Here is a 23,258-nt window from a genome sequence, read left to right on the forward strand (position 1 = left end):
CCTTCCCAATTACCCTGGGAAATATCACCAACACATTAAGTCTTTTGAGTCATACTTTTCCTTGAATATTTTCAAGTTGCACTTCTCTATATTCTCGTGCAAGATCTTAATATTCATAATTGCTGTATGGAAAACAGCAGGTGCTTGTCTATTTCAAATAGCTAAGTATATAGATTTTCAATCAGCTCATATTGATGAAGTGAAATTTAAATGAAACTAGGTATTTTTAGAAGGATAATTTTGAGTTGAGTACTCTGTGTACTGTCAAATCTCACTACCTTGATCATGGTACCGTGTTATAATCTAATGAGCATTACCCCATGTGCATGACCCTAGCTTAATGAGTTTTGATGGGATATGAGTTTCAATTGCTTTGCCATCTGCACTTTTTTCTGCATCCAAAATTTAGCATGAACTTTACAGGTGTAGCCAGTTGAGTTCACAGTTGGTCTTTTATCTTGCATGATCTGCTCAAACGCCAGGCTTTTGAGCATTAAATGCAGTAGAAATATTTTGCTTATTGTATTGCAGGCAAGATTCCTCATACTCCTTCTTATGAAGTCTTAAACAAAAACCCAGATAGACCTTGAACAAGTGGGACAAGGCAGCTCTCTGAATAGCAAGGAAAGCTGAGGGTGACGTGGAAGCCAGGGCAGCTCCTTCTTCTCCAGGAATTGTTCTGCCTAGGTGTTCCCCAGAGTCTCAAATAAACAGGCTTTTCCACATTGACTGATACAAAGTTTAGCCCACATTTTTGCTCATCAGCTGTTTAATAGGAGGACTTTTCAGACTAATTATTACTATTTATATTTAAAATAATAAGAAGCTGATCAGTTGTTTAATAGGAGGAATTTTCAGATTAATTATTGCTATTTATACTTAAAATAATAAGAAGCATCTTCTGGTACTTGTTATTTTCATACCAGTTTTGATTTTAGACACAGTAGATCACTTCAGATTGAATTCTGATGAGATTTGCATTTTTTGTTGCAGAAGTCAGATGCTGTAAGAGTCACCACCTTCACTGGCTGCATGGGTGAGACCTTTCTAGACAGCAAGCCCATAGGACTGTGGAATTTCAGGGATATTGAAGGTGACTGCAAAGGGTGTGCTGTCAGGTAGGTAACGGACTGACTGCTTCTCATGCTCCTTTGTGAACCTGTCTGTGGTGACGCTGCCTTCTGTGGTAAGCAGCAGGAAAAAAAGGAATTTCCACGGCAGCCATCAAGTTACAGTAGACAGCTGTGACCTGTATGCAATGCTGAGAGGTGTTGCAAGTACACCAAGAGGGAAAGCACCCAATCTGGGTCAAAAACGTGGTTGGTGTCTTAATAGAATTAAGACAGTGTAACACTGCTGTGATGGAGAGACTGCTAACCAGTAACCATGATGATTAGTGTGGCCAGCAGGACTAGGGAAGTGATCATACCCCTGTACTCGGCACTGGTGAGGCCCCACCTCGAGTACTTGTTCAGTTTGGGGCCCTTCAGTACAAAAAGGACATAGAGGTGCTGGAGCATGTCCCCAGAAGGGCTACAAAGCTGGAGAGGGGTCTGGAGGACAAGTCTTATGAGGAACGACTGGGGGAACTGGGGTTGTTTAGCCTGGAGGAGAGGCTGAGGGGAGACCTTATCACCCTCTACAACTACCTGAAAGGAGGTTGTAGAGAGGTGGAGGCTGACCTCTTCTCCCTGGTGTCAAGTGATAGGACGAGAGGAAATGGATTCAAGTTATGTCAGGGGAGGTTTAGACTGGATATTAGGAAACATTTTTTCACTGGAAGGGTTATTAGACATTGGAAAAGGCTGCCCAGGGAGGTGGTGGATTCTCCATCCCTGGAGGTCTTTAAAAAAGGGGTAGATGTGGTGCCTAGGGACATGGTTTAGCAGTGGTTTTGTCAGGGTAGGTTAATGGTTGGACTTGATGATCTTAAAGGTCCCTTCCAACCTTAGTGATTCTATGATTCTATGAGTCAAAACGTGAGAGGGAGTGAGATCCAAAGTGGGAGTGAGTTCGGCTCATGGACAGCTGTGGAGCAGGTGCCTGTACCTCTTACGCAGTGTGGGGCAGAGTCAGATGCCTCAAGGTGGCTTTCACAGCCACCAGTGTAGTGAGCAGAGACCCCCACAAGAGAAAGGTGTTTCCATTCTCAAAAGAGAATGGGAAATCCTGTCCCTGTCAGTGACCTGTGGTTACAGGTAGGGTAAATGGTCCATCCAGGCAAGATCAGGATTCACATATGTAGGCTTTTAACTCTCTTTGGAAATTTTAAAACAACATAAGTTACTTCCTTTCCAGGTGTGTCCTTGGCCTTTGAGAGCTGTGACAGGCATTCCTCTTTCCCACCACACTTATCTCAAACACTTTCCTGTGCCATGCCTCACCTTCAAAAGCTGAGGGACCACCTGATACTGCAGCACAGTCCTGGGAATTATCACGTAAAGACAGGATCTGGGTCTCTCACATCGTTGTTTGTGGCTTTCACAGTGACCCACTGCATGAAAGCAGCACTGTTCTCTTAAATGCTCCTGGCTTTCAGTGAATTTGGCAGTATCAGTGTATGGTATAGAGCTCATGCAGCATTAGGTAAAATAATTGTAGACCCAGCTAAGGAACTTAAGAGTAGGCAAGTTTTCAAACTAGCAGCCTGGTTTGACAACATGCTAAGGCGTAGCCCTTTGAAAGTGATGGAAATTCCAGTTGTGATCTTAAGCAATTTTGGAAATACCAGAGGATTTCCTTTACTACAAATGTAGGCCCTGGACACTTAGGTAGAAATTTAAACAGCATCGTGATGGACATATGCATTTCAGTTCTAAGCAGCTCCTAATGGAAATGCTTAAACCTTTATGCGCATCTCTGCCTAAATTTAATTCTCCTATTCATTAGTGATAGTGTAGACCTGCTTGCTTGGAGGGAGATTAAAAAAAAAGAATACTAAATTTGAGATTTCTAGAAAACCACATTAAAAGCTACCTTTTACCTTAACCCATTGTTCCAGTACCAGAAAGAGCCCTGTTCTGCAAAATCTAATTGCAAAAACTTAAATGTTAAATGTAGCTATGGAAGGTGAGAGGATACATTCAAGGTCCTTGTATGCATGCCAAGATAAATGGGAAATATGTTCCTGGCCAATATTTCGCATGTAGGTCCCATACTAAAATTCAGTTATGTTTGTGATTAAACCAAAAGATTGCCGTTTTGCAGCTATATCTGGTCTGTGTGACAGAAATGGACAAAGAGTCTATCATAAAAATCATATCAAACAAACTCAAGGCCTGATATTTTCTTTTTTGTAATGACAGGAATGCCAAAAACTGTGCAGGGACTGACGCTTCTGCTCTTGTGATGTTTGTAATTTGTGGGTAAACAGAGAATCATGGTTTCCGGGGTTTTCAGTTTTCAGTTGTAAAATCACTAACGATAGCAAAACCAAGATTGATTACAAGATGAAAGAGTACATAATGCTATTCTACATTGAGGATTGCAAAATGAATCATTACAGACCATAAGATATACGAGACATATTCCTCTTCCATCTTCCTCCCAGATGTGCTTTTGTGTTGGACAAGCGGTGAGCTGACCTTACAACGCCACTTGTCAGAACAGGGCTTCGATATGAAATCAAACCAAGTTCAGGAAGACTCCCAAGAGGTGTCCCTTGACTCCAATAGCCCCTCCCCCCTCCCCGTCTTTTTCTTTTAACCTCACACGGCAAGGAAAGTGGTTGGAATTGCCTCTTTTCAGTCCACAGGTGGCAGACGGTGAGGGGACGGTCCAGTTCGATGGTGACAGCTACGCCATGGTGAGCCGCCCAATTCGCTGGAACCCCAATATTTCCACAGTCATGTTCAAATTCAGGACCTTCTCATCGAACGCCCTCCTGATGTACCTTGCTACTGATGACTTGGTAAGAACAACCAGCTAACCTCCACACTCCTTCCAGCTCTCATACCATCTTTGCAGCGGCTGAATTCATCATATTATGAAAACAAATAGTAATTTAATGTAACATTGTCCTGGTATGATGTTGCCTGATATGATGCTTCACTGCTGTCCAAATGAAGACAATGTTATAGTGTGGAAGTTGCCTACCTAGTGTTTACTGACTGGCAGCATTATGTTAGACTGAGGGGAATTCCAGCTTTTCTGAAACTATTAATTAATTTTCATTTATGCCAAATGTTTAGCTGTGCAAATATTTTCAGTTGTGGTTGTACGTTCACAGTTTAAAATGTCATAGTGTGAGGGCAGGGAGAATATGGGAAGAGACAAATCTTAGACAGAAGTCCTACTGATACAAAGAAAAAGTTTGTGTTTAATGTGAGTGGCATTAAAGGGGAACTGAATGGTGCAACAAACAGGATGTCATGGTGATGATGTTTTTACCAGGTCTACAAATGGTGCTTTTTACAGCTAAATTAGAGAATAGAAACATTAGTTATAAATCTGTTCAAGATTTTTATTCACACACACTATCAAACGTGTGTGGATAACAGGGAGAAGTTATTTATAAAGACATCTGACCAGATCCTCACATGAATCAGGAGTAACTCAGCTTCAGCATCTCTGATCCAGATTGATTTGCACACCTGACTGGGAAGAGGGTCCTTTCCTTAGCCTTGTCATACAGGCCAGAAATTATGTACAGCAGTTCCAACAGATGTCTTGAAGAATTACTCAGCATTCACTATTTTACAAAACCGTGTTTGTGTAAATCAGTCTTCTTTCAGATTCCTGTATTTTGGGAAAATTATCAGAATTGCTGGAATTGTCAAGGAGGAGGGTGCTCCTTCTGACTGATTATAGTAAAAGATAACATTTTATTATGATAATTAAGTAATTGCGTAGTTTTTCTAATTAATTTTCATAATTGAATATTGAAGTATAATTAATGTAATTATTTTAAATGATTTTGTATAATTGTTTTGTATAATTATTATTCATTTATGTCACCTTCTAGAAAAAAATATGTACTTGAACTTCTGAAAAACATTGGGATCTGGAAGGCAACTGGTCCCTGACACAATTTGTCTCTTAATATATTGTCCTACTGTATAAAAACTTTGAAGATGATTTCTCTAGTGATGCATGCATAGACGTGCATAAGCATTTAGAATATTGAGTTTGTTAAATTTGACTCTTTTTTTCTTAACATAAATTTATGTTCTTATACATAACATTACTATCACAGTTTTACATAAGTAGTCAGCACATGGTAAAGTATTTTCATTCTCCTTAGTTCTGAGTACAGGTGGAACTGGCCATGAGCAAAATGATAATTAAACTTAAAGTTTCTCTGGAACATTTGTGTCCTGGGATGTAGTTCCATCATTGCTTACTTAATGCTTTTCACGCTATCCAGTTCCTTGGCTATTTGTTTTGCTCTTTGTATCCTGCCAGGTGTTTTTCTGTAGATACTGAAGTGCATACTGTTGATCCAGTCAACCATCTCCAGTTACTGCTTAAATACCTGTGTCAGTGGTTGATGAGAATAACAGTTCATAGCTCTCTGTTGCTACATCAGTACAGATTACTCTCTGGAAACCCCGGTAAAACAAACCTGTTTTACCATATTTACTATTCTTTTTTTTCTACCTGGCAAGTTTAAATCTAGCTGAGGTGTGTAGTAAATGCACTACCTGTAGTACAGGCATACAGTCAAGGCTAAATATTAGTTTCAAGTAATTATAATGTGTATTTCTGTCTTCAATCTAAGAAAATAAAAGTGCAGACACCCCATCAAAACTCCAGCTAAGTTTTTAGCAAGATTCCAACCAAGTTAGCAATCCAAAGGAGAATAAAAGGGGGGGAAAAAGAACTTGTTGGCAGTAGAATTTTGTACATTACAGTCCTGGGCAGTAAATGCCTAAGTAGATTTTTTAAAAACTTGAAAAAAGTGTCTGTTGTCACGCAGGAAAAGAAAGTGTTTATTTAATGTCATATGCCTCTTACCAAAATGAACAAGAATCATAATTTGTGTATCTAATCCTTTCCATTAACAGAAGGATTTCATGAGTGTAGAACTCAGTGGTGGCCATATAAAAGTCAGCTACGATCTCGGTTCAGGCACAGCTTCTGTAATCAGCAACCAAAATCATAACGATGGCAAATGGAAATCTTTCACCCTGTCAAGAATTCAAAAGCAAGGTGAGTTCCTGTGGTTTCAACACCATGACTTTCCCAGTTACCTGTGCAGTACAGCTAACCATCTAATCATGGGGAAGTTGTGCAAAATTGCTGGAATTATAACATTCTAGTGATTTAGCTACTTCTTTTGCTTAAATTACAGGTGTGTTGAGTTGTACGTGAGTGATTGCACTGTCAAACAGGCCTTTTATGAACACGTCGCTTAATTTTCAGGCATAATTCTGCTTTACAGTTGTGTAAATTACATTCTAAAATGGTTCTGAGTGGGGAAAAAAGAAACTTTTTCATCAGTTCCCTGATGTTGTTCAAAATCGTAAAACAAATCTGTGTGATTTTTGTTAGGACAGCAATAGCTTTCATGCTATACAGTCCTCTCATGCTCAGCATATCCCAAAGCGCATAAAAAAATGATGACTTCAGTACTGATAGTACAGTACCTCAGCAGACAAACACAACTTTTATATTCCCTAATGATATGCAGTGTGCCATGATCTGACTCTGCATGGAAAACAACGAGAACATCTTCAAAAGTATTACTAATTCTTTAACCTGTGCACTGCGTACTGTACTACTGGTGCAGAATGTGAAGTGGTGGCATTTGTGAAGATTACAAAGAATGCTGGCTGTCATGCTGGCAAAACCCCTTTTTGTGTTTGTTTTTAATCTAGCTTTAGGACTGGTAGAATCTTAACTCAGCCAAATTAATTTTATTTATGGCATCTATGACATCCTCTGTGCGTTTGTATCCCGAAGTCTTACTGCATTCTGAATCTTCAGGGTCACCACGAACCCCTGAACACACTCTTCCTCCTCTGCCCCTGCAGTGCCAGCTCTTTACCTGACCTTCGCATCTCAAACACGGACCCACCCTCTTGTCATTTGGCTGAAGTAAACTCAGGGGCTGGGACACTGGCCAAAGTAACTCAGCTCTCCCTTGTAGATATGCTGTACCTTTAGAGGAGGAGTGCCTTGTTGCTAGCCAGTTACCTTAGCTCATACTTAACTCAGAAGGTATTAAGATAAAATACAGTGTCATGGAATTGTAATTTATTAATACCATTCAAGCATATCATGTGTTTATAAAGAAGATACAGGTATAGAAATTAAAGGAAAAGTAATCTGTTTACAGTATGGTACAGCAGGAAAGTCTATCCCCTATTCAATTCTCTTTCACTTCGGAGAATGGTTTGGTTTCAGGTTTTGCATATTCCTTCTCTCTTTTAAGGCATTTCTTTAGTCAGCTGCTGCTAGAAGAGACTCAACTGTGGGGAGAGCTTCTATCAGAGAAGACTCTTCCTCCCATCCTCCCATTGCTCCTTCCCCTCCATGGATTCTACATTACCTCTTCCAGCCAGTCCTCCCTTTGAAATCTTCTAAGAGGCTGACAGGTCTTTCATCTCCAAACTCACTCTATTCCATCTTGAACCAAAAATCAGGCTGGTCACTTTTTTAGTTAAAATAAAGGTTCATTTCATTCCTTTGGGGTGGGGAGAACCCGTAGATTATAAGCAATCTCTTGCATTTAACTGTCTGAAGAAAAAAAAAAAAAGGAAGGAAGGAAGGGAGGGAGGGAGGGAGGGAGGGAGGGAGGGAGGGAGAATCTTTGCATCCCTATCGTTGAATATTCCTTTCTTCCTTGGGGACTGCTCAGTATTTTTCACTGTGTCTTGTCTCTCTCATTGAACTTTATATTCTGTGTTAATCCATACATTAAAAACATACATGGAACAAGTGTTTAAATAGGATGGTTGTATGTAGCACATCACTGACCCCAGACTGAGATTAGATGTGACAGCAACTGACAGCTGTGGGTTTGAAAATGGTTTAGAGTGACTGATCACCAATCTCTAAGGCACATAACGACAATGCTTAACACTAAAAAATCCTGCTCAAGTGACAACCTTCGGACTGAAATCACAAATTAAATGTAAAATGATCTCTTCTGTCTTGAATTTGTCCTGAAGTGTTAGCTCCAAATTACATCAACACAAAGAACATACCAAACTGAAACAGGTTGAGAGAATATATAAAAATAAAGCATACAGAATTGCTAGCTTTTCAGGTTGTTATGGAAACAGAGGAAAGTGCAGGTCTCTTCCCCTGCCCTTAATTGACAATTTGGAAATCCGGTGTCTTAACTGCAAAATACAACGCTCCTTACCTCTCCCCTCACCTGCTAACCTTCCAAATATTTCTCTGTTGGTTTCTTACATTAAGACATCATTGTTCATGTCTGATATTTTGAAACTGATCTCAAATCTCTTCCAGCCAACATATCAATTGTAGACATAGACACCAATGAAGAAGAGACCATAGCAACAACTTCTACTGGCAGCCACTTCGGGCTCAACCTAAAAGGGCATGAGAAAATATATTTTGGGGGATTGCCAACCCTGAGAAATCTAAGGTAACGTGGCTCAAACCAATTTCTTTACCTTTGGTACGGGGATGTAAACACAGTGTAATCTTATTCTCTGCATTTTTTTTCTCAAGTTCACTTGCAATAAGTGAATGGTGAGTTCCCAATGTGCCCTATATTGCCATAGCAGACTAACACTTTATTTGCATACATCGTGTATTTCATTGTCTTTCCCGCAGCTCACATTACACAAATACAATAGAAACAGCAGTAATGGTGCAGTATATCTTTATGAGACTATGCAAAAAACATGATGTAGCTGACTTTTTAAGTATTTTTTAATTTGATGAATAGTATTTGTGACTTCAAACTTAGACAAATGGCTCCATACCTCCACAAAATTAAGCACAAGTGTTTACCTTGTGAGTAGAATTGAACTGCAAACTACTCCTCATGGGATTACTGTTAAATGGGTACGCATGTTTTTGCATAGCCAGTGTCAGTATATTTTCAGTAAGTACAAAAATATCGTGTTTAGATATTATTTAAAATTATTTGTAGACATAAGTTCCTAGACTCCTTAGATTAAATTATTCCTATATTCAGGAATGAAAGTAAATGATACAATACTTGATATATTTAATGCAAGTAGAATGAAACATGGCAACCTTTTCCCTTCACGGAAGCCTGATCTGAAATTTCTTACACAAATAAAATTCCCAGTATTTATTTTTAAAATATTGTATATTATTGATAATCTTTAACTTAAGCTTTAATAACCTAAAGAAATGGGATAACAGATACTTGAATGTAGTGACTGTATTATGTGGTTTTAAATAGACCAAAAAACTTCAGTTTTTAATGAATATTCAGCACTTCTGCAATGACAAGAACAAGACAATTCTGTGCCACAATGAACAGATGAACAACACAGAACCTAGTCCATTAATCTATGTCAGCTTTAGCTACATGGCGTAATGACAGCCTTGAAGTGGTCTTGTGCACAAGGAACTGTTGTGATTAGTCTATAGGCTGTTCTGCAACTCAAAGAATGGACACATTTGTTAATGCATTAGGTTAATAACTGACCTCTGATGTCAAATCACCCAGCAATAAAAAGATCTAAGATCTATTTTACTCATGAAATATATCACTATATTATGTAATTGTGAAATCACACCAGTGCATAACAAAATGTCTAGAGCAATTATCTTCCAGTAAATCCTTTGTGGTTGCTTAGGAAATCAGTGTACCACAGATACTTGGACCTGTGGTAACCATTTTGCCTACAGCTATGATTCATCAGGCACTGGGGCAAGATGAATGTTACGGTAAATTAGAATAAAAAATTGTGAAAGGGGGATTAGGGCAAAGCTGAGCTACTGCAAACAATGAGCGCTGAGGTACCCGTGACTTTGTAATTATCAGGTCGTGTCAGTTCCGCCAAATTCTTTTACATGGTTTGCTTTTACTCACAACTAAGTATGGCAACGAGTTATAAAAGCTGTCTGATATATTACTTTTTAAGGTAGCTGTTTACAGGGTAACTCTGTTAATTATTACAGCCTGACAGTGTATATAGAATCTCACCCTTTATTATGTGTTGTTTGTAAATGATGTATATCTGCTTCACTGTGAAAAATTTGAACCTTGCTAATAAGTATCATTTGCTACAACTAATGTAATTTTGATTGTTTGTTGTTGGTTTTTTTTTGTCTTTCTCTCTCACCCTAGTATGAAAGCAAGGTAAAAATAATCAGATTACTTGCATGACTTGCATGTGTCTAGTAAGTGCAGCTTGAAAGCACAGGCGGCAAGGCAGAAGCAGCGTGTGGGCAGTATTTATACCAGCTGTTACGCTAAGGCTGTTAATTCAGCGAGTCGCTCCTGCTGCAACAAGCAAAGCTGCTCCCAAGTGCTTAACACCGTCATCTTCCATGCTGCGCACACACCTCCACAAGCAACTTTTATTTTCTTCGCACAGCTGCTTACTTCAGCTGTGTTTGTTTATGACAGCCGAACGCTTGGGAAGCGGCGAGCCGCATCGCCGAGTTTGGGTCTGACCTGCAAAGGCGACGTAGTGCCAGGTCGGGCGAGCAGCGCTGCGCTCCGAGGCAGCAAAGTAGTTGCTGAGGAGGGTATGAAAGGCAGGTGCAGTTTTGGGCGAAATTTGCCGCTTCTGAGTTTAAGAGCAGGGGGATAGGAGAGGTCACCTATTTCTGACTAAACTGTTTATGTCTGTGGCTATTGCTTTGATATGCTCAGATACAAACTGAACTCCACTTTTTTGTGGCTTAATGCCCGGCACGAATTACAAAAATTGCAGCTTCCCCCCGCCCCCATCCTGAGAAAGATTGTTTCCTCCCAAGCTCCAGAAACCTTTTCTTGTGTTCCCTTGACACTGATCCTATTTTGGAAGAAAAAAAAAAAAAAAACAGGCCAAGAATTTGTGCAAGATCTGAAAGAATTTGGACCTTGTTCTGTGTGCTTTGGAAGGGAACAAGGGAAAAAAGGAAGTCGGGAACACATTGAGCAGGTGTTAAGTCTTTACGAGGATGTAGAGTTCCTATGCGTTGCGAATTATAGGATAGCAGTGACTGCTTGTTGCATGAGGGCAGTCTGTAACTGGACAGGGCAGGAAGCGGGTAGGAAAATGAATGGTTTGTGGATGGCAAAGACAGAAGATTATGGGCGCTGCTGCCAATGGCATGGGAAAACTTCTGCTTCTGGCAAGAGGAGGCTATGAAGGAACTGGGGGAGAGCTAGGAAATAAAAAAAAAAAACCAAAAATGAAAGTGAAATGAAATACATGACTGTGAATAAAGCAGAATATGGATTATTTTAGTAAATCAGATGCTTACTTTTGGGGATGTACATTTGCCAGAGAATCCACTGCGCTTGCTAGGATGGCTATAATGCAAAGAATAGCTTTCAGTACCAAATCATGCAGCTGAACTGTGTCTGTGCAAAATGGTTTTATTTTGTAATTAATATTCTTTAAAATATTTTCTTTCCTTCCAGGGAGCTGAAGTGCTTGTTTGTTTGGTTCCCCCCCCCCCCCCCATTAACTAGTGCTTTTCTGGGGGGGGGGTGGGGGTGTTTACTCTCCATGGCATGAATGGCAGCTTTTTTTCTGAAGTGACTTTATAAGGCTTTTCTTCTTGCAAGCCTGGTTCATATGTTGCCAGCAGTTGTGGTCTTACTCTGGTGTTCCCAGGCCTGCGAAATCATACTTTTGCATTCAAGCATGCTAGCTTTGGTGTTACTTTCAGGGGTTTTCTCATTTCTTCTGGCAAACTGCTGATGAGCCAAACCATGGAACTTTGCAATTCTGTTACAATATTTTCCTGTCTTGGATGGATAGTTAGGTTCTGTAACAAACCCAAGTGTTTGTGTTTTTCTTTAACTGCCTGAGAAAGTCAAATATATTGCTATTTCACAAGCAAATATGCAGCAGTTTTCATAGGAAAGATACTGGGAATATAAAATACATAGAAAATGAATGTCAGTCCACATAAAGAATTCCTAAAGCATACCAAAAAAAAAAAAAAAAAAATTTTTTTTTTCAGTCTTTGGCAAAGACTGTGTAAAAATGTTTGTATGCTGCTGAAGTTACTCTTTCACTAGGATGAAGCATGCAAAAAGATGAATGAAACATCTGTCTTCCAGTTAAGGTCTCTCCTTATTGTTATGATTTTCTAGCTTATATCTTTCTGCTTTGCCTAAGGAACAACTACTTACTTATTTCATAGCTCACTACATTTAAACACCAAAGGTCACAGCAGCCCTTTACGAAAAAACCACACCAAAACAACAACAACAAAAAAACAAACAAAAACCCCACCCCAAACAAAACACTAAAGAAAAGAAAGAAAAAATGGAAAAGACTACTGTTGTGAATTGGAGATTAGATGAATCTACTATGACACCTTTGAGTGATGGAAGGCAGAGTGCAATATGTGCTGATAGGTGGTAGAAGGGAAGATGTATTCATTTGAGTGTATGTTTGTGTTTTTAAAAAACGAAACCCAAGCATCTGTGCATCTGAAAGTGCGTGTGTGTGTCTGGCTGACTGTATTCTCCCTAAACTCTATTTTTGAAAATATATTGTACTTCTAAATTTTTTTTAGGCCTGAAGTGATCTTAAAGAAATATACAGGTTGCCTCAAAGAGATTGAAATTTCAAGGACACCATATAATATATTGAGTAGTCCTGATTTTGTTGGTCTAACCAAAGGATGCACACTAGAGGTTAGTCTGACTTCCATGTATTTTGGTCTTAATGGGTATAAATGTTTTCTGGTTTCTGATTTTACGGCATAACATATGAATTGTATAAGGCTCAGTCAGATACACATAGGGCTCTAACCTGAAAATCAGAACAGTTATATTTAAAAGATGAAAGACAAATGAATCTGATCAGCAAGTAGACCAATTTTCCAGATCCTAACTTCTTGGACAGTATCCCTGGACAGTTGTGATATCCCTATCTCTAAAGTGTAGGATTTTCTGCAATGCTTACCAGTGGTCTAGTTCTGTTTCAGCTGTCTAAAATGGGAGTTACTGACAGTAATGAGGATAGAATTAGGCACTGACAATATTGCAAAAATCTTAAAAAATTATGACGTGTATAAAATCCAAGGATTTAAATTATTGTCTTTGAACAAATTATTATAAAATTATTCACTACAGAAAACCTGAGGTACTTTGAGAATCACCGTGTATTTGGGGGTAACTGAAACAAAGTCACCTTCAGGGTAGGAACTGTGAAGTACTTACTGTTATGAGCTACCATTGAGTTGGAAGGCACATTTCTTACTGATCACTAAGAATGTGCAGAAATGGTGTCATTATTTTAACTTTAAATACACCTCAAGTCTATTTATTTTCAATTGTTGCTGTTTCTAATTATCAGGCTTTCAAAGTGTATAAAATTCAAGGAATCTGGTCCTAAGTTTGAGAGAGAATATAGTAATTTTCCATGGAAGAGTCTATTTCCAATGACACTTATGTCCCAATAAATAGTTGGTATTTCTTTCCTGGAAATGTATGCTAGTTTTGCAAGCAGATGTATAATATAGAGTTCCTTATCAGATACCACAACAGCAAATCCAAATGAGTTATTGTTAAACAAATACTCTCCAAATATTTTTCTCCAAAACAGTAAAAATTTCCTTTGAGCAGTGACTGGAACTTGGTCAGGCCAAAATAAAGATGGGTACCCTCTTCTGCTGTGTTTATCACTTCTATCTCTGGTCTTCATCAGAGCAAAAACCACACAGCAATAAAACCCTCAGACAGGGTATTAGAGTAGATGGATCTGTCATGAGATGGCCATATTTAAGTTTTTGGGTTTGGGACAAAGCTAAACTGTAAACAACCAGATTGCTCAAATGCTTTTAAATCTTACAAATTTGGGTTCAGCAAAAAATATCTGCATTTATTGTCGATACTTTCCCAAATAGGATAGTTGTGTTGATTTTCTTCTATTGCTATGAATCTTAGAAAGAACTTAGTTTTTCACATTATTTTGTAACTCTTAAGGTTTCGGTATTTGAAATCTAATTGAATTAACAATTTTGTTGGGGAATTAAATAAAATACCCTCATTGTACAAAACAGGATATGTACAATAATTGAAAAGAAGTGAACTATAAGCAAAAGATAAAGACTGGATATATGTTCAATTATTTAAATGCCCTCAGATTTCAGAGAAAGGTGATAATCGTCAGCAATTATTTTAGCTAGCTTAATCTATTATCTCTATACCTGAAATCAGTTCTGCTGTACTAAAAAATGATGAGTTGTTTTAGAAAAAGTCACTGTTTCTATAGATTGGTCTTTCCTGGCTGGAAGAGTACAAGAATTGGCAGTGATTACAGAAAATCTTCAGGAGTATGCGTTAGTTTATTATTCGATGACATATTCTACTATTTAGACTGTGTTAATGGCTACCGATGTCCAAAGAGTTGGGCCATCCACAGTGAGGGCTTCATTTATGAGCCTGAGTTATCAAGAAAGCAGTGGTGCTTAGTGAAGCAATAATGATGAAGCAATAATGTCTGATTAATGGGAAGTATTTTCTGAGCACATTTGACGAATAATAGAATCTAGTTTATGTTCGTATTGATTTAAAAGCAAAAATCCCACTGTATTAATTCCATGGAAAACATTCATATAAAAGACACCTGTGAGCAGTTATTTTAATCTAAGAAGATATAGCGAAATAAGACTGGAACTTTGCCTTCCTGTAAGACAGGATTCCAGAAATACTCTAATGATGCCAGATGTAAATAGGTAAATTAGTGTTTGCACAACACTTCGAGAAGTAAATTGCTTACTGTTTATTATTACTTCCCATGTCTTCACACTAGTTGTATCTACATAGTTTATTATTTTATTTAAGAAATCTTTCTGCGTGTTCATACTCTTACTTTTAATCCTATTAATGGACTTTCCTGTCCCCTTCTTCCGACAGAACATTTATACAGTTAGCTTCCCCAAGCCAGGTTTTGTGGAACTGCAGCCTGTCTCCTTTGATGTGGGCACAGAAATCAACCTCTCCTTCAGCACCAAGAATGAGTCTGGGATCATCTTGTTTGGCACAAGTGGCACAGTTGTTCCCCCCAGGAGAAAGCGTGGGTACACTGGAAAGAAGGCTGCCCCTCTGAGGAGAAAGCGCAGACAGACAGGACAGGTACGAGGAACCTAGCAAAAGATAAAAAAACTCCACAATCATACTGAACTTCTTCCTCTTGGTTAGTTTCACGCTACTGTCAGATGTTTATACTTCAATTAAAATTCAGTGCTTGGGAATAAAATATTTCTAATGTTATCCTTTATCTGATGGAGAATCTGATAGAGGCTCAGAATTGTTTTTTTGCAGTGGAGTAACTCTTTCTCTTCTCTACAGAAGGGCATCCGTTGCTTGTTGCAAAAAAACCCAGATTTGTTTTTCTATCGTACAGATGCTTCCATGTTGTTTTTTGAATCAAACCTAAATATTAGAGAATACTGTTCTTCACTCATTCTGAGGACTACTTATGCACTATTAATGCTTGGAAACATCTCTCATTCCTGTTTATATAGACGTAAATGTGGATCATTCTGTTTCCCCTGAGAACAACAAGAAAAAAAAAGCTGCTAAAAGCAGTGCAAGATAAGCCCCTTGTTTGGGATCACTCATGTGGGATACAAGATTTAAGAGTGCTCCAACCTCTCCTCTCCCGTAAAATACAATCCTGCAGTATAAATCTTTTCTGAAGAGGATAGAGTCAGTGTGTTCAGAGGAAGTACCTACAGAGTCCAAGTGACTAACTGGTAAAAGTGCGATTGCTGTTAGAAATTATTCACATCTTGGTTAATTAAAAACCTTGCAGACAGACCATACTACAACAGAGATAAACAGAGTATTTTGGTGCTTTCTTTGCTCAGGACTTTTGGGAATTTATACTTCATTATTCTCCTTCCTGTCTGTTTTGGACAAGAACTCTCAGTGACCTGGAGGAACACGCTCCAGGGACAACACATTGTAATGGCTCACCCGCGTGACATTAACTTCAGGGTAGGGGCTCCTTTATCATTACCCAGCTCATCAGGTCACAGAAGTGAGCATGACACTCATTGCTATAGTAACAGGAGGTTAGATCCTGAAATCCGCTACAACACAATATTGGTTGCTAGAGTAACTACTAGCATGATTTGCCAGCCCTCCAAACGCAAAACTCACACTGAGATCAATGCTATTTGCGGCTTGATGGGTTTAAGACCAGGTCTTGTTACAGCAAAAATCAGAAGCATTGCAGGTTAGAGGTCTCCATCCTTCCCTGCAAACAGGTGTGCAGAGAGTCAAGCCTTTTGATGAGGCTTTCCAACGTGACCTCATTTTACCCATTCCTCATTATAAAAATGCAAGAGAGTCTGAATACAGCAGGAGCAGAACTGAAACTACAGTTATCTTGACCATGGTGAGCAAATTAAAAAACAGTGTAAGAAAATAAAACATGCACACTAACATACAATTGAGTGAAATAATTTCTTTCCAAATGTAACTTGCCTTCTAATACCAACATGTACCTTGCAGGCCTACTATGCAGTGTTCCTGAACAGAGGTCGGCTAGAAGTGCATATCTCCACTGGGGTACGGGATCCCCACAGAATCACCATCAGACCAGAAGCTGGCGAGTTTCACGATGGCAGAGCACACTCCATCCGGATAGAAAGAGCTAAAGGGTAACAAATACCTAAAAGTGCTACAGACCACACAGCACAGCTAATTCAACAAAGCAAATATACCGACGTCTTCAGCAATCCATGTAAATGCTTCTGCTGAGGCAAAGAATTTAGTGTAATTCTATCCTTATCCAAAAATTCTAAGAAATTATTTTCTGACAGTGCTTATTATTCTGCAGAGCTGGGTTTACATGCTTTCCTAGGCTATCAGCATGTTTCTCCAGAGACCTGCATGTGTCTGAATTGGCATCTTTAACCTTCTGGTTCTTGGCAAATATATTTTATTAATCGAATCTGTGGATGAGAAATGCTGCTGTGGTGCAGTAAATCACCTTTTCAAGACATGTAGAAAAAAAGACCGTTTTCTAAGTATATAAACAGGAACAGCACAGCAGCCTGTAGCCTTTTTGTGCTGGCGTGTATACGTTGGGTTATGGTAGTGCCCAGCTAAATATGGTAAACCAATGACGGAGTCCCAGATAAATGGCGATCATTCTTATTGCTGGAAAGCCATTGCAGACCTTCTCAGCCCATGTTGTTTTAAACAGAATTTCACTTAAATTCCTTTGCTTTTTCTTAGACATTGTAAAAAAATGCTAATTACACTTCTCCATTCAAGAAGTGATAAGAAACAGCACCAGTGTAGTGTGTAGGACTGAGGCAGTCAGTATTATTTATGGCCTGGAATAGCCCTTGTTCCAAGTAGCGGTTGTTGTGGACATTTGGACATACGAATGTGGACATATTGTCCAGACATTCAGTGGATTAGTGCACTATGCACCATGTTGTTCTGTTTTGTTTAAAAAACAACATCAGAAAGAAGATGTGACATCTAGCGTGTTACAAAATGCGTTTATCCAAGCACACTGGACACTCGCTTCACCCTCTTACCCCGACAGGACTGCAGCTTTCTTGAGCAACAATTCCTGTCTGCCTAGTCCAGAGGTGCCCTTCTGTCCTCTTTATAATCTGCTTTGCTTTGTCCTTTGTCAGTATGATTTTCTGACTGAATTGCTATTGTATCATTAAAAAACATCTTGTAAATAATGCCTTCAGACAATGTCTCTCCCCAGCTTCAATGACTAGTTCGAGGTAAAACTGCAAATCCTTTGGGAGAAAAAGTTATTTCGGAAATGGATGACTGCATTTTGCAAAACATTTTGTGTCACTGTGACAGAACACAAATATGCAGATGATAATAAGAAGCTCTAAACAACAAAGTTCTTTTATGCAGTGATGTATCAAGTACAGTAGCTTGACCTGTGAGAGCACATCAAGACACAATTGCTGCGCAATGCCATCCAGTGATGATGCTTGTTCAGATGAAACCTCTGTGTTTTCACGTAGCTCTGTTACAGAACAAATCGTCTGAACTCTGCAGTTTCTGTAACCTGAAATGGATGTGAAAAGTTATAAATTAAGATTAGCCCCTCCTCTGCTCATGGCAAACTCAAGCTTTATTTGATTAAATATGAGGAACATCCTTTAAAAACTCTTCAGAGAGATAATCGTCCATATAATTATGAAGTATTTTCTTTCTCTTCCAATGTAATTATAGGATACTCTTGAAGACTAATGCACATCATTGTATAGTTCTGCTTGGAGCCAAAATGTTTACTATGGTAATGGCTAAAGATGAGATGAAATATTGCATACTGATGAAAATATTGACAATCGGTAGCCATGACTACCATGCAGCAGCACAAAGGATAACTCGAGTCTTGACAGTCTGATTTCCCTATACTTCCTCTGAAGTCAGTGGAGAGAAGTGTCCTCTGTGGGACACTTCACAGAACCTAAATTAATCTCTTGCTCTGAACTGCCCCCAGAGAAATCTCTCTCTTTCTGTTTCCGCTGTGGAAGGGTCCGGGGGAAATTCTAGAGATTGTCCCAAAAAATAAGTATTTTAATACCCACTTCCTCCAACCATTTGAAAAATTAATCACTTTCTTACTCTACAGCTTTCTATAGCAAATTAACCCATCCAAAACTATGAGGAAATTGGACAATTTGCATGTAGTACAACAGTTATCTAACTCAGGTGCTTAAGTCAATATCCAGTTCTGTCTAGGACTTGCGTAAATAACAAAGCCAAGTGTTTTGCATATGAAAACTGGCCTCTTTTCAATTAATATTTTCAATATTAATTTGCTAACATTTGTAATTATTGTTGAGGAAGAATACTGGAGTTCAGCATAATTTTCGTTGAAAAAAGTGAGGCTATTTGCCAGAAACTGATTATTTCTGATATTTTGTAAGGATGCTCAGTAATACCGAAAAAATCAAGCCACTTAGTTACAGATGGGGTTAGATAATTAACTGTAGTCAAAGACGCTTGAATAGTTAGGTCCTGATGTTTAATTTTGCATGACTGTAATACATTTGAAATAAAAACTGCACTTCATAAATCATATCAGAGTTTATCAGAGACACATATAGCTTTTTGAGGGGTCCGATTTTCTCCTGGCTAAATTCTATTAAATATAGTCTAACAACATAAAGTAATTATGCCAACTAGCATTCTACATTCATCAGAAATTCTGAAGTTCTTATCCACCCTTTGCAACTCAGCCCACCTTATGCTGGATTTGTTCAGAAGTTGGAGATTTTCTATGTTACATCAATGGTAAATTGTCCCAAAGACAGCAGTTAAACTTTTGACTCTTGTTGCTATACCGTGTCATATATGTTACCCATCAAAAGTATCCACCATCTCCCAATTCCACAGCCCTTACGTTAACACTGCTTTCGCAGTATACACAATATATAGCTTGGTAAACTAGTTTTTCACTTTCTGTCCTGTTTACTGTTTCCTTTTAAACATGGTACAAACCTGCAGCATATGCATCTCAGTAGCTTTGGCAGGTGAGAGCATTCAGCTTTTCTCTCCCATTTGGATTCTTGCTTTTACCAGAATAATGCCCTTCACCATATTTACCCCTTTCCTCTTTGCTCTTTTTTCCCATTTCTTGACTTGGCTTGATCTGCCAGTGGTGCTGTGCTTCAGAAGCCTCTACCTTCCTCCCTACAACCTTAACACTGTCTTCTGTCTTTAACTTGTAGCATGGGCATTACCCATGAGAGAGAATTGTAGCACTTGTATCAGTACGTGATGAACAATCAGTAGTTCTTCTACTCTGCCGTCTTCCACAAAAAAAGCCAACCAGATCTTTTTAAAAAGTGTACAGTATGTATCTGTGGTTGATTCTGCAACCAGAGCAGTCTGTGGCAGTGTCTGTCCCCCAGCAAGAAGATAATAACTTGTACAAACCAGGAAATAGGGAGCCCAAACAAAACGTGACCCCATGCTGTTCCCATCCTGCTGACCACTAGGTGATTGTACCTACCATCCCAGTAGAGCAGGCTCACCCCAGGCTCTACCTGGAAGCACCAGGTCAGAGTTTCCACACCACAAGCCACTTCTTTCTATACATACAATAACTGATATTATCGCCTCTCTGCAGCGTGGCTTTGCCAAGCTCTGTCAGAGAACTACTAAGGAAGCTTAGCAGTAGCTGAAAACCTTCTAGTGGTTAATATGTATTTAATGTGAGCTGCTAATTACGTAATTTGGGTGGCTCGGTGTTATAGCTGGTGTACAAGTAAACGGGGCCTGCAAAGTGGTGATTTCAATATGAGCAATAACCAGAGTAAAATATATATTTCTTTGCCTTCAAATCTTTTTCACAGGATGTTCACTGTTCAAGTAGATGAAGACAAAGGCCAGACTCAGAGATTGCCAACAGACCAGCCCATCTCTGTTAAGAAACTCTTTGTCGGGGGTACCTCTTCTCAGTTTCAGACTGCACCTCTCAGAAACATACCGCCATTTGAGGGCTGTATATGGAATCTTGTCATTAATGCCACGTAAGTCTCACTGATGCCAACAAATGTCCAATTCATGAGGTCTGGTTAACTACCTTGGCTGCCAAAAGAAACTTCACTGTTGCAAGGAAGCATACAAACAGCAAGCCCTAGAATATGGTCTGTTTTCTTAATATGCCCTTCCTTTTTTTGTCTACAGTATACACTCCGTAGGCTATACAATTAACTAACTGTTTTACAGACAAGGTAACACCTGTCTATTTATCCGTAAATCAGAGCAATTCAACAGTAATGCTGCAATAAGAGTTGCCTCAGTGATAGGTATTTATCTCTACTGGTGAATAAAGTACAACCTCTATAGGAAGTTCCCATCTAAGTCTTTTTTTCACATAACCAAAGTACCTCCATTAGGATCTCATCACCCCACATTCAGTGTACACCAGAGAGGACTTCTCTGCAATGCGATTCATCCTGCCTAGGCTGGTAAAGCTTGACTAAGAGTATGCCTGACTCTCTGCACTGACGGTAGGAAGGAAGGCCAATGGCAATCATCATGGCTAATTTAAGTGTCCCACTTTGTACCTAAAATATATGGGATGAATCCTGGCTCTTGTGTCCTGTGGAGTAGAATTACACTGCAGCATATAGCTATTCTTTTTATATGGGTGGTAAAAAGGCAGAAAAACTAATAACAGACATCAATTTCTTTATGTGTTCTCAGCCCCATGGACTTTGCTCAACCCGTGTCCTTTGAAAATGCAGATATTGGCCGGTGTCCCTCTCTAGAACCAGAGGTTAGGCCACCTGAGGATGAAGATAAACCAATCCATGAAACAGTTCTGATCCAACCTGAAGCAGACACTAACGGGGAGAAAGAAAGACCAAGGATGACTCCTGCTTCCCCTCCACCTCCAGCACCATCTCTGCCTTCAGCACTTGTAAGTGTAGATCACTCAAGTAAAGTTTGAAAATTTCTCTTCCAAGGCAAAATTAGAAAGCTAGCCATCAAGAACAATGAAGTAATTTGCCACAAAAATAGTGATAGTTCAGTATGATATGGTAAAGGGAACACCTTGTTGCAGGTCAGTAAAACCTGTGGATAATGGAAAACTGGTTGATGTCATTTGCTTAGATTATCACAACGGTAATTTAAAGAACAGTATAGCAGTAGAATTCCCTTTGTCTTGCATGCTTACCCCTAAACCATTGCACTGCAGGATGTAAGCCAAGCAATATCTGATCAGGGTTGGAAGGGAAATTTTCCTATGGGAAATCCATGTCATTATGCTATTTCTTGTGCTGTTCTCTGAAGGACATAACAGCCATGTCAGTGACAGGATGCAGAAAGAGGTAGATCAAATGTCTGTTTGATATGGCAATTCCTCCACTGTTATTTTATAACTTCAGACAGGAGACTTACAAACTTAACTGAAACCTCAGACACTGATAAATTGAGCTCAACTGTTGTTGCCAGAAATCTTAAATAGCTAGATAGCGACAAGCAGTCTTATACAGTGAAATTTAAGAAGAAACTTCTTCTGTCACAAATGTAGCAGTTTTATAAGTTGAAGCAACATTTTACTGACCAGAAAAATGTATGTTTAGATATCTGAATATTAAACTGAATAATATATCCATTGGAAGATATTCTTGAGGGGGGGAACTCCTTTGTATTTTGTTACACTTGCATACAACCCACAGGTTTATGCAGGATATAGTTCAGTACAAGTGAGGTTTCCAAACAGTGTGTGTGGAAATGTGTACCTGGAAATGGGAGCCTGGAGTTCAAGACAGGCAAGCTCCATCTTAGGTATTACCCTGCCCGTAGCCCCAGAGTAATATGTATCAGCCTTTTAATGCTCTAGGGCAGCATTTTTGATTCATTCCCACAAGGTGGAGTAGTTGTAACACAAGGGCTCTGATGCATCTTTCTGTTTGGAGTTGAAAGTAAGCAAATTTGAAGTATAGTAAGGCTACCATAGAGAGATAAGGAACCAGGCAACAGCAAGGTAAAAAGGGTTATCCAGTTTAATGCTTACTGTTGTGAAAGAGTGCAGTCATAATATCCCTTAATCAAGCATTATAAACAAAATAAAAAAACAGAGAAGCGCATGAGAGAGCAAGTGCACACTTACTCTAAGTACTGACTTTTAAATAGCAAAATTGAGAGAAATAGATCTACTGTTCAATACCAGAAACTAGTCCCATTGTAAGAAGGTGAGTTTTGTATATCACATATCTAGAGCCATGACAACTTGAAACAGGGGTTCCAAATAAAAATCTAGATAAAACACCATTACTCCACTTTCTCTCTTGGAAAAAAATGAAAAGGCTGTAGTATTCTGAAGACTTGAAAGTGTTTTAAATAAGGCAAGCGCTTGGGTAGTTTTTACATTCATCTAAGCAAGTTCTCCAAAGTAGTTTTCTGGGGAATGTTGCAACAAAATAAGTAACTACAGTTTAATAATGAGACAGCACTCATATGACAGTTAATTTTACAGAAGCTCAGTGTAGAAGGACGGCATATGGAAAATACACAGCAGAAAAAAACCTGTTTCCACATAGGAGGCTTAAATAAATTACCTATTCTCTTTAAGTCCTTGTAGGACCTTTTTATCTCTATTATCCATCGGCATGTAAAGGGGCAGGGGGAGTTTAATCCCAAGTGAAAAAACGCCTACTAAAGGCAAGAC

At 39.0% G+C, this 23,258-nt stretch overlaps 1 protein-coding gene across 1 annotated transcript in view; it reads left to right on the top strand.

The window, feature by feature from the left end:
- LAMA2 (laminin, alpha 2) overlaps positions 1–23,258 on the top strand; it is a 290,790-nt gene that overhangs the window by 252,600 nt on the left and 14,932 nt on the right. Inside the window, exons 49-59 of the mRNA XM_009880193.1 lie at positions 994–1,118; positions 3,748–3,910; positions 6,006–6,150; positions 8,419–8,557; positions 10,244–10,255; positions 12,640–12,760; positions 14,987–15,150; positions 15,193–15,205; positions 16,592–16,740; positions 20,431–20,607; positions 21,287–21,497. Coding sequence (XP_009878495.1) covers positions 994–1,118; positions 3,748–3,910; positions 6,006–6,150; positions 8,419–8,557; positions 10,244–10,255; positions 12,640–12,760; positions 14,987–15,150; positions 15,193–15,205; positions 16,592–16,740; positions 20,431–20,607; positions 21,287–21,497 — 1,419 coding nt within the window. The remainder of the gene's footprint in view (positions 1–993; positions 1,119–3,747; positions 3,911–6,005; positions 6,151–8,418; positions 8,558–10,243; positions 10,256–12,639; positions 12,761–14,986; positions 15,151–15,192; positions 15,206–16,591; positions 16,741–20,430; positions 20,608–21,286; positions 21,498–23,258) is intronic.

The sequence above is a fragment of the Charadrius vociferus genome, unplaced genomic scaffold (genome assembly GCF_000708025.1).
Source record: "Charadrius vociferus isolate BGI_N301 unplaced genomic scaffold, ASM70802v2 scaffold82, whole genome shotgun sequence".
In the NCBI taxonomy this organism is placed as follows: Eukaryota; Metazoa; Chordata; class Aves; order Charadriiformes; family Charadriidae; genus Charadrius; species Charadrius vociferus.